The sequence below is a fragment of the Rhinopithecus bieti genome, unplaced genomic scaffold, assembly GCF_001698545.2.
Source record: "Rhinopithecus bieti isolate Rb0 unplaced genomic scaffold, ASM169854v2 scaffold_495, whole genome shotgun sequence".
Classification (NCBI taxonomy): Eukaryota; Metazoa; Chordata; class Mammalia; order Primates; family Cercopithecidae; genus Rhinopithecus; species Rhinopithecus bieti.
In genome coordinates this window covers 477730-489879 of record NW_016803120.1, presented here as the reverse complement: position 1 = coordinate 489879, position 12150 = coordinate 477730, and the positions used below count along the sequence as shown (strand labels likewise).

Sequence of the window (12150 nt, the reverse complement as noted above, 5' to 3'; positions counted from 1 at the left end):
TTATTCTACTTGGCCTCTTGTAAAGTACATTCATCTTTAACTTCTCTTTTTCCCCCTAATTCAGAAAGTTACCTTTATATCTTCCTTTGCTTCCTGGCAAGCAGCATAAGCACCCGCTTTAACAGCCCGACGACCCTAATTATAGACAAAAGTGAGAATTAGGTAATGAAATGATAACCACAATCAATAAGCAATATGTGGCCCAAAGACTTAATGAGCTCTTAATTACTAATCACGTGTTGACTAAACGTTGTAAGATATTGAAACAATACCTGAAAGACAGACGCAAATGTTTAACACCTTTATGAAGTATGAAAACTTTAATATACCTAGGAGAGATATTCTATAATTTAAGATGTTGAGTTTCTTGCCTGGCAAGAATGGTAGTTCTTTAGTTACTGAAGTGTCCTTTCTACTTGTATGAAACAATGACTCAGGCTTTCTAAACTTCTGCTGTGTGTTTAAAATATTTTTCAAGAATGAATTCACAGTTCTTCAACACGTATCCTATAATATACTTGTGGCCCATTAACGAGCTGGAAGTATAGCTGGACTACTGATTCCACCAGTCCTGGAGGCGTTCATGCAAGGTCTATGTAGGATTTCCTTGTAGCTTATTCTTTTACCCACCTGTAAAAATTTATCATTTTCTACGTGTGTCATGTGAAAAAAGTCAGGAAGCACTGTCTTCCTCATTTAACCTTTACAATGACCCTATGAAGAAAGTATACCCCACTTACAGATGATAAAAAGAAAAATAAGACAGAAGTTAATTTGTCCCCAAATCAGAAAGTTAGCAAGTGATAGATTCAGAGATCCATGACAAGCATTTCATCTCCAGAGTCTGCACTTCTAACCACCCTGTAATATTCCCTCTTTAGCTCCTTAGTACATAAGCATAAGAACTATTCAAATATATTTGGACTACTAATTACACCAGTAAGGTTGCCATTACAGAAGAAAAAAATGCACAAAAAGCCAGGCCATAAGAGATTGTTAAAAGAACAGATAAGACAAGAATAGTTATATAAACTTGAGCTCAATCAGCTTATATGTATGTGATGCTGGCAATTAACCTACAGCAGTGGATCTCAATAAACGGGGGGAGGAAAACCACCTCACATCCATATTTTTTGGCTGCTATCAAAAAACAACAAGGGAGTTTGCTGATCATGGTGGATGGGAGGCAGGACTAGATTGGAGCTCCGACTCAGATGGACGGAGGAGCGCACAGAGGCTCACATCATGAATTTTAGCTTCAGAACGACTGCAAGAACAAACCAGCAATCCAAAGAGGACCCACAGACCTTCTGAAGCAGGGGACTGCTCCTGCAGGACCTGGGAGACACCCTAAATACTCAGTCCCACTATCTTTCCAGAGGAAAAGAAGTCATTATATGAAAAAGATACTTGCACACACATGTTTTTAGCAGTTACAATTCGCAATTGCAAAATCATGGCACCAACTCAAATGCCCATTGAAGAGTGGATAAACTGTGACATATCTATATATACACACATATATACACATACACACACAAACACACATATATGTATATATAGACACACACATGTATACACACATACACACACACACAGAGGATGGAATACTACTCAGCCATAAAAAAGGAATGAATTAATGGCATTTGCAGCAACCCGGGTGAGACTGGAGACTATTATTCTAAGTGAAGTAAATCAGGAATGGAAAACCAAACATCGTATGTTCTCACTGATACGTGGGAGCTAAGCTATGAGGACGCAAAGGCATAAGAATGATACAATGGACTTCGGGTACTTTGAGGGAAGGATGGGTGGGGGAAGAGGGACAAAAGACTATAAATAGGATGCAGTGTATACTGCTGGGGTGATGGGTGCATCAAAAATCTCACAAATCACCACTAAAGAACTTGCTCATATAACCAAATACCACCTGTACCCCAATAACCTAGGGAAAATAGTACTGACAAGGATGTGGAGAAGCCCTTGTGCATTGCTGGAGAATACACAAAATGGTGCAGCTGCTATAGAAAAAAATATGGTGGTTCCTCAAGAAATTAGAAATAGAATTCCCATATGATCCAGCAATTCCACTTGTGGGTATGTACCCAAAAGAACTGAAAGCAAAGACTTGAACAGACTTTTGTGGATCCATGTTCACAAGAGCATTATTCACAATAGCAGAAGGTGGAAGAAACCCAAGTGTCCACTGACAAGATGAACAGGCAAACAAAATATGGTGTGTGTGTATGTGTATATACTGTATACAGGACAATACTGTACAGTACAATACTGTACATATATATGTGTATACACATATATACATATATACACACACATACCACATATACCATATACATATACATGTCATATAGTTGATAAAATATGGATAAACTTTGAGGACATATATGTTAAGTGAAATAAACCAGTCACAAACAGACAAATACTGCATGATCTCACTTGTACGAGATATCTAAAATAGTCAAGCTCTTAGAAAGTAGAATTGGTGGTTGCCAGGGGATAGAGGGAGGGGAAAAGGAGGAATTGTTCAATGGATATCAAGTTTCAGTTTTGCAAGATAGAAAAGTTCTAGAGATCTGTTGCATGACAAGATAGTTAACACTAGTATACGGTATACCTAGAAAAAGATTAAAATGATAAATTTTATGTTATGTAGATTTTACCACCATTAAAAATTTTATTGATTGACTGGAGATGGGGTCTCACTCTGTTGTTCAGGCTGGAAGGCAGTGGTGTCATCAAAGCTCACTACAGCCTTGAACTCCCAGGCTCAGCCTCCTAAGTAGCTGGGACTACAGGAATCCAACAAAAATAACCTTTCTTAATGACCAAAAAATACAGGGGTGGGAGTAGATCAACTGAAGGGAGGCAGTGTTTTCAAAACACACGGGCATTTCTTTCCTATTCTCTTCCTCACACTCGCAATTCTGATTTCCTAGGCTTGGGCTGGCATGTCTACTCCGAAAAAAAAAAATTCTTTCCAAGTGATTTCTAATAGGTTACCTTTATCCTCACACTATAGCTGAAAGCACAGAACTACAAGTGTGTATCTTTAAGGGTTTGTAAAACAGACTAACTGTAACACAGTTTCTTCTAGCCAAGGAGTACATTTTTCACCTTAATTGGGTGTACAACATTATCTCATGTCCTATTTTACCTTTTGAATAATCACTTATTAAAAAGCTTTTCTTGCAATCACCATCACCTTATGGAGCCTTGGGACCCCAAAACAAGACAACCTATCAGTAGATAGATGAGCTGTAGCTACAGGCCTTCTCCACTTTGACTGCAGAGGAGAGCAGTAACAGGAAGAAATGCTAGGAAGAGATAGGACAAACACTGGGAGACACAGATCTTTCCATTCCATATGAAAACCGACAAAGCACAGCCCCACGCTTTCGCAAGTCAATTCTCCTGGGACACTCGTTTCTCCTACTGGTATGTGTCTTTTCAGAGTCCTAAGTTCATGACAGCTCACAGTAATCCTCCCACAATAATAGATCTTATTATCTACTAAGATTTTCTCTTATAGTCTGCAATATTAACCTTGTACATAAGACGGCAAAAATGTGACTCAGGAGCTGGGTGCAGTGGCTCACACCCGTAATCCCAGCACTTTGGAAGGCCAAGGTGGGTAAATCACCTGAGCCCAGGAGTTCAAGACAAGTGTGGGCAACATAGTGAGACCCTGTCTCTTAAAATAAAAATTAATTTTTTAAAAATATGAACTTAAAAAGAGCACCATTACATCTTTAAATTTTTTCTTGAATGCCTGTTTTTTTCTTTTTTATTATTATTATTATTTTTTGAGATGGAATTTCGTTCATTGTTGCCTGGGCTGGAGTGCAATGGAATGATCTCGGCTCGCTGCAACCTCCACCTCCTGGGTTCAAGTGATTCTCCCGCCTCAGTCTCCCAAGCAGCTGGGATTATAGGCATGCACCACCACACCTGGCTAATTTTGTATTTCTAGTAGAGACGGGGTTTCTCCATGTTGGTCAGGCTGGTCGAGAACTCCCGACCTCAGGAGATCCGCCCGCCTCAGCCTCCCAAAGTGCTGGGATTACAGGTGTGGGCCACCGTACCCGGCCTTTGAATGACTGTTTCTTTCATAAGAACAGTAGGGAATAATTCTTTGAAGGCAGATTCAATCTAATTCATCTTGGTATTTCCTTAAAGAGCTTTAATAAATGTTTAGTGAACTCACTTAGAGTTCACTAAAAGTGTGTATCTTTAAGGGTTTGTAAAACAGACTGTTTTACGCATTTTAAGAAAATCTTTGATAAACTATTATTTACCCAGGGGAGGAGGTTGAGAGAAGGAAATAGAGTTTGATCAGTATGAGATTATCATAGGACAGCTGAAGAAAACAGAAGAAAACAAACATAACAGTTTTTAAAAACTATCTGATGGGTTGTCACTTGAAAGAAAAAGAAGAGCTTTTCTGGTTTGTTCTATAAGAAATTAGTCGGAAAACACATGGAGACAGATTTTGGCTGAAAACGGGAAAAAATTTTCTAAGAATGAGAGTTGTCTAACAAGCAAAGCAGTCAGAGAAACAAACTTTCTAAGTGCTAAAAGCACAAGTTAGAGGACCAGTGATACTGTGCTCTCAATATAAGGATGGCCAATTTCACTGGGTTTTCACTATTTCCTATCTTACATCTTTTTTTTTTTTTTGAGACAGAATCTCGCTCTGTTGCCCAGGCTGGAGTGCAGTGGTGCAATCTCAGTTCACTGCAACCTCCCCCTCCTAGGTTCAAGCAGTTCTCCTGCCTCAGTCTCCTGAGTAGCTGGGATTACAAGCATGTGCCACTACACCCGGCTAATTTTGTATTTTTAGTAGAGACGGGGTTTCACCATGTTGGCAAGACTAGTCTCCTGACCTCAGGTGATCCGCCCGCCCAAGCCTCCCCAGGTACTGGAATTACAGGCGTGAGCCACCACATCCGGCCCTATCTTACAACTTTACCATCAAACAGGGTCCTACCAGGACAAAAACAAAAGGCTCCATTTTTCTCCTAAGAAGGACATTTAAAGATTGTCTTCTAAGGTCTTTGTGATTACAGCCACCTAATGTTTTCTGAATGAGACGGGGTATAAATATATATTTAATAATTGTTGTGAAAATCTAACATCCCAAGTAGATTTTACTTTGTACAACTAGTACTGTAGTTGAAAATCATAAGCCTGATTAACCTTTAAAGTTCCTTCTATGACCTATAACTGCAGCGTAGCAATAGTAATATAGGTATTGACATCTGACTAAACCCGGTATCATTCTGAAGGACTAAAAAAAGGTTTGCTAAATACCCCATTTCACTTTCTTCTATTATTTTCTGTCTTATTTTCCTATCTCTATCGTTTTTGCCTTTTCTTTCTTTGCCCACTTTTCTCTTTCTTCCTCTGATTGGTTCTCCTTTCCTATTCTCTTCCTTACCTTTTTTTCTTAAACTTTTAATTTCCAGGGTACATGTGCAGGATGTACAGGTTTGTTACATAGGTAAACGTGTGCCATGGTTGTCTGCTGCAGAGATCAACCCATCACCTAGGTATTAAGTCCAGGCTCCATTAGCAATTCTTCCTGATACTCTCTCCCCTCTCAATCTCCCTGACAGGCCCCAGTGTGTGTTGCTCCCCACCAAGTGGCCATGTGTTCTCATCATTCAGCTCCACTTATAAGTGAGAGCATGCATGTTTGGTTTACTTTTCCTGAGTTAGTTTGCTGAGGATAATGGCTTCCAGCTCCATCCACAGTCCTGCAAAGGACATGATCTTGTTCCTTTTTATGGCTGCATTTCTCTAATGATCCATGATGTTCAGCTTTTATTCATGTTTGCTGCCTGCATGTATGTCTTCTTTTGAGAAGTGTCTGTTCATGTCTTTTGCCTACTTTTTGGTGAGGCTGTTGGTTTTTTTCTTGTAAATTTGTTTAAGTTCCTTGTAGACTGGGTACTAAACCTTCATCAGATGGACAGATTGCAAAAATGTTCTCTTATTCTGTAGGTTGTTCACTCTGATGATAGTTTCTTTTGCTGTGCAGAAGCTGTTTGGTTTAATTAGATCCCATTTGTCAACTGTTGCTTTTGTTGCAATTGCTTTTGGTGTTTTTGTCATGAAATCTTTGCCCATGCCTATGTCCTGAATGGTACTGCCTAGATTTTTTTCTAGGGTTTATAGCTTGGGGTTTTACATTTAAGTCTTTAATCTATCTTGAGTTAATTTTTGTATAAGGTATAGGGAAGGGGTCCAGTTTCAATTTTCTGCATGTGGCTAGCCAGTTATCCTAGCACCATTTATTGAATAGGGAATCCTTTCCCCATTGCTTGTTTTTGTCATGTTTGTCAATAATCAGATGGTTCTAGGTGTGTGGTCTTATTTCTGAGTTCTCTATTCTGTTCCATTGGTCTATGTGTCTGTTTTCGTAGCAGTACCAAGTTGTTTTGGTTACTATAGACTAGTAGTATAAAGTAGGATAGTATGATGTCTCCAGCTTTTATATTTTTGCTTAGGATTGTATTGGCTATTTAGGCTCTTTTTTGGTTCCATTTGAATTTTTAAGTAGTTTTTTCTAATTCTGTGAAGAACATTAATGGTAGTTTAATGGGAATAACACTGAACTTATAAATTACTTTGGGCAGTATGGTCGTTTTCACAATGGTGATTCTTCCCATCCATGAAGATGGAATGTTTTTTTCCCATTTGTTCGTGTCCTGTTGAGCAGTGGTTTGTACTTCCCCTTGAAGAGGTCCTTCACTTCTCTTGTTAGCTGTATTCGTAGGTATTTTATTCTCTCTGTAGCAATTGTGAATGGGAGTTCATTCATGATTTGGCTCTCTGCTTGCCTGCTGCTGGTGTACAAGAATGCTTATTCTCTTCCTTTTCTTTTTGCCTGCTAAATCTTCATCTTTCTTGTGTTCTTTAAGGACTGCCTTACCTATCTTTTTCTCAATCTTCTTAACTGTAAATAAATATAGCTTTCAACCATTCCTCTTAAAACTCACTCATACTCATGTTCTTCACTTCCTTACAATAAATCTAATTTCAGGAATCTATCAGCCAAAGAGTAGAACACACTTTTTTTTTTTTTTTTTTTTTTTTTTTTTGAGACGGAGTCTTGCTCTGCCACCCAGGCTGGAGTGCAGTGGCCGGATCTCAGCTCACTGCAAGCTCCGCCTCCCAGGTTTACGCCATTCTCCTGCCTCAGCCTCCCGAGTAGCTGGGACTACAGGCGCCCGCCTCGTCGCCTGGCTAGTTTTTTGTATTTTAAGTAGAGACAGGGTTTCACCGTATTAGCCAGGATGGTCTCGATCTCCTGACCTCGTGATCCGCCCGTCTCGGCCTCCCAAAGTGCTGGGATTACAGGCTTGAGCCACCACGCCCGGCCAAGAGAACACACTTTCTAAAATACTTTAGAGTTATGTCAAATTATAAGGAATCTGGAAACACAGTCAATCTGAGACCAGCAATGATTAACATACATTTATCACCTCCACTTGACTATATGTAATTTATGAGGTCATCCAAAACTTAGAAGAAAACACAGTTCACATTTATATGCTGGTCATATCAGTAAATAACTGATCTTTTTAGCCTTTGAGCAAACAGAGACTTATTTATATACAAGAGAAATGCTGGAGAAAACACAGGCTAACCGAAATGTGGTCCTTGCACTGGAAGTATCAAAATCACCTAGGAACCTTGTTAGAAATGAAGAACTGCATACCTAATGGCAAACCTACTAGAAATCACCTGGGAACCTGTTAGAAATGAAGAACTGAACTGCATACCCCATAGCAAATCAGAATTTGCATTTTGTTTTGTCTCAGTTTTTTTTTTTTTTTTTGAGGCAGAGTCTCGCTCTGTCGCCCTGACTGGAGTGCAGTGGCCGGATCTCAGCTCACTGCAAGCTCCGCCTTCCGGGTTCACGCCATTCTCCTGCCTCAGCCTCCCGAGGAGCTGGGACTACAGGCGCCTGCCACCTCGCCCGGCTAGTTTTGTATTTTTTTTTTAGTAGAGACGGGGTTTCACCGTGTTAGCCAGAATGGTCTCGATCTCCTGACCTCGTGATCCGCCCGTCTCGGCCTCCCAAAGTGCTGGGATTACAGGCTTGAGCCACCACGCCCGGCCTTGTCTCAGTTTTTTTGTAGAGACAGAGTCTCGCTATGTTGGCCAGGCTGGTCTCAAACTCCTGGCCTCAAGCGATCCTCCTACCTCAGTCTCTCAAAGTGCTACAAGTACAGCCATGAGCCACAGCACCTGGCCCCTAGAATCTGCATTTTTAAAAAGATCTATTCATGTGAACATTAAACTTTCAAGAGGGATATTCTAACCAGAACTCTCTTTTATTTTTTTTTTGAGACAGAGTCTCGCTCTGTCGCCCAGGCTGGAGTGCAGTGGCACGATCTCGGCTCACTGCAAGCTCCGCCTCCTGGGTTCACGCCATTCTCCTGCCTCAGCCTCCCAAGTAGCTGGGACTACAGGTGCCTGCCACCATGCCGGGCTAATTGTTTATATTTTTAGTAGAGATGCAGTTTCACCATGTGAGCCAGGATGGCCTCAATCTCCTGATCTCATGATCCACGTGCCTTGGCCTCCCAAAGTGCTGGGATTACAGGTGTGAGCCACCACGCCTGGCCACTAACCAGAATTCTTATGTACTCAGAATGAGTTACCGGTGTGCCAAGATATTGATCCTCTTAGTTCTCCAGGTATAAATACAGATTTATGAAACAGAGATAATAATATCAGTATCAATTTCAAATAGTTGACTTATGGCTATAGGGCTTAAGTGAGATATTACATATAAAGTATAACATGTTTGACGTATGTAAATACTTCGTAAATGTTAGCTATTATTAGTTGTTCACACCCTTTTGTTTTTTTCACTTCATTTGCTCTTTCATTAATGATTTGCGATCACATAAGCTACACATACGAAACACAGAGAAAGTTAACCACATATTCTAATCCTATATTAAACCAGGTGTCTTTAAAAGTACATTAAAATGAAAAAATTAAATGACTAATGTCATGCTATTTCTTACTCTAGATTATACTGCACCCAAGGGCAAGGATGAGGTTAATATTCCTTTTATATACTCATATTACCTGAAGAATCCATTTTGCTCCGGATGGATGTTAAATAAACTGAGCCATAGAATTAATATTACTCTAAAAGTAATTTAAATAAATCAAGTTAAGACCTCAGAAATGATCAACTTTTCATAATTCATGCACTTATTCATTCATTCATTCAGTAAAGAATTATAGGACCAGACTAAAGTTGAGATGACATTCTTACCTACACATTGCCAAATAAATTCAGTAACTTTCTTTTTTTTTTTTTTGAGATGGGAGTCGCTCTGTCGCCCGGGCTGGAGTGCAGTGGCGTGATCTTGGCTCACTGCAAGCTCCAGCTTCCGGGTTCACGCCACTCTCCTGCCTCAGCCTCCCAAGTAGCTGGGACTATAGGCGCCCGCCACCATGTCCGGCTAATTTTTTGTATTTTTAGTAGAGACGGGATTTCACCATGTTAGCCAGGATGGTCTCGATCTCCTGACCTCCTGATCAGCCCGCCTCGGCCTCTCAAAGTGCTGGGATTACAGGCGTAAGCCACCATGCCCGCCCAAATTCAGTAACTTTCTAATTATTTAAAATAAAAGATGAAAGTTATAAACAGTTACCTAAAATTATGATACACACACTCACAAAACTGAAGCTCTAACCAATTTACCTAGGATGTAAGGAATAAATGGAGAGGATGGTCAGACCTAACACAATACCGAGCAAGGGCTTCAGTCAACACCTGGCTGCCAGGAAGCTTTTCAGAAAACAGAAACGTAATTCAAAAGGAGACCACAAACCTCTTTGTCTATGGCAGTGGTATGCAACTGGGCCTCTGCGAGCTCACAGTCAAGAGCTCTTTGTAGGCTGTATATGACGTGGTCGTATGAATGGTGTTCATCATTGAAAAGGACACAATAGTATCTTTCATTTTTCTCCCTGTTAGAAAAAAAACAAACACACATTTAGATACTAATCAAATAAACAAAGGAAAAGTTAAAAAAAAAAAGACAAAATTAATAAGTAACATCTGTGTAGTTTCCTACCTGTAGAAAAGTAACACCATAAAGTAATATAGAATTTGATTTTTTTTTTAAACAGGGTCTCACTCTGTCACCCAGGCTGGAGTGCAGTGATGCAACCTCAACTCACTGCAACCGCTCCCTCCCAGGCTCAAGCGATACTCCCACCTCAGCCCCCTAAGTATCTGAGACTGCAGGCATGTGTCACCAGGCCCAGCTAATTTTTGTATTTTTTGTAGAGATGCTTCACCACGTTCTCCAGGCTGGCTGCAAACTCCTGAGCTCAAGCAATCCGCCTGCTTCGACCTCCCAAAGTGCCAGGATTACAGGCGTGAGCCACCACGCCCGGCCCAGAATTTGGTTTTAAGTGGTATAGTGCCATCACTTTTAAAACTCTGATAAAATATTTCCTTTTCCATGTTTTTTCCCCAATTTTTCATATTACCTTCAAACCTTTCAGTTTAGTGACTGTATGTTTTGGGGTTTGTTTCTTTGTTTTTTGAGATGGAATCTCACTCTGTCACCCAGGCTGGAGTACAGTGGTGTGACCTCAGCTCACCGCAGTCTCCATCTCCTGGGTTTAAGTGATTCTCCTGTCTCAGCCTCCGGAGTAGCTGGGATTACAGGCGCCCACCACCACACCTGGCTAATTTTTGCATTTTTAGTAGAAACAAGGTTTTACCATGCTGGCCAAGCTGGTCTTGAACTCCTGGCCTCAGGTGATCTGCCTGTCTCGGCCTGACTGTACGTTTTTAATACTACCCTTAACTCTTGCTTATCTCCTATTCTGACAAAAGGAGATAGGCCTCAGGCTCAGAACTTTGAAGCAAGTAATAAAAAACAGACTTTATTGAATTTATTTTTGTTTTTACCTTCTATTTAAGTGACACTGGTATTAATGCACATTTAAGTTAAAGTTTTAAAAAGTATACAGTATAGACTTAAGCACCAGCACTGCCATTTTGGCAACAGGACCTTAGACAGGTCACCTAATCTTTTAATTTTGCTGAGATGACAGTGCTTTTTCATCTCCAAATAGAACATAATATCTACATTCAAGAGTGTTATGAGGATTTCACAAGATATGTAAAAACAGCTGCCATGGGCTACATATATGTTCAGGTTTTGTTTTGTTTTGTTTTGTTTTTTGAGACTGAGTCTCGCTCTGTCGCCCAGGCTGGAGTGCAGTGGTGCCATCTCAGTTCACTGCAAGCTCTGCCTCCTGGGTTCATGCCATTCTCCTGCCTCAGCCTCCCAAGCAGCTGGGACCACAGGCGCCCGCCACCATGCCCAGCTAATTTTTAAATTTTAGTAGAGACAAGGTTTCACCATGCTAGCCAGGATGGTCTCAATCTCCTGACCTCGTGATCTGCCCACCTCAGCCTCCCAAAGTGCTGGGATTACAGGTGTGAGCCACTGTGCCTGGCCTATGTTCCCAGTTTTAAACAATATATAACATACTTTTACAATACACTCAATTGATTCTCAAAACTCTGAGGGGCATATTTTCTCAGCCCTCTTTCATTTTAGAAAACAGAGACCTAAAGGGGTTAAAAGACCAATATGTCATGGTCACAACTCCAATAGGCAGTGAGAGGGCCTAGAACTCAGATGCGTGAACCCAAAGACCCGTGCTACTCACATATACAACGACACTCAAGCAATCCTCCTTTTTTTGACGGGCAGATGGCTCATATTATGTTTATCAACATAAAGTGACTTATAAGGTTTAACTGACATTAACACCTGTTGGAAATTAACATATTTGTGGATACAGTTTGTCATAACATTTATTTCCACAAGTGGTTTTTGACCTAATAAGTCAAAATAGTACATTTAATAATATATTTAATATCTCTATTCATTAGAATTCTTAGACTCCCATACAATAATAATGGGAGACTTCAACACTCCACTGTCAACATTAGACAGATCAACGAGACAGAAAGTTAACAAGGATATCCAGGAATTGAACTCATCTCTGCACCAAGCGGACCTAATAGACATCTATAGAACTCTCCACCCCAAATCAACAGAATATGCA

The 12150-nt window shown here is 40.4% G+C and overlaps 1 protein-coding gene across 1 annotated transcript in view; it reads right to left on the bottom strand.

The window, feature by feature from the left end:
* UBR1 (ubiquitin protein ligase E3 component n-recognin 1) overlaps nucleotides 1-12150 on the bottom strand; it is a 182526-nt gene that overhangs the window by 111811 nt on the left and 58565 nt on the right. The window contains 2 exon segments of the mRNA XM_017858436.1: nucleotides 73-135; nucleotides 9885-10023. Coding sequence (XP_017713925.1) covers nucleotides 73-135; nucleotides 9885-10023 — 202 coding nt within the window.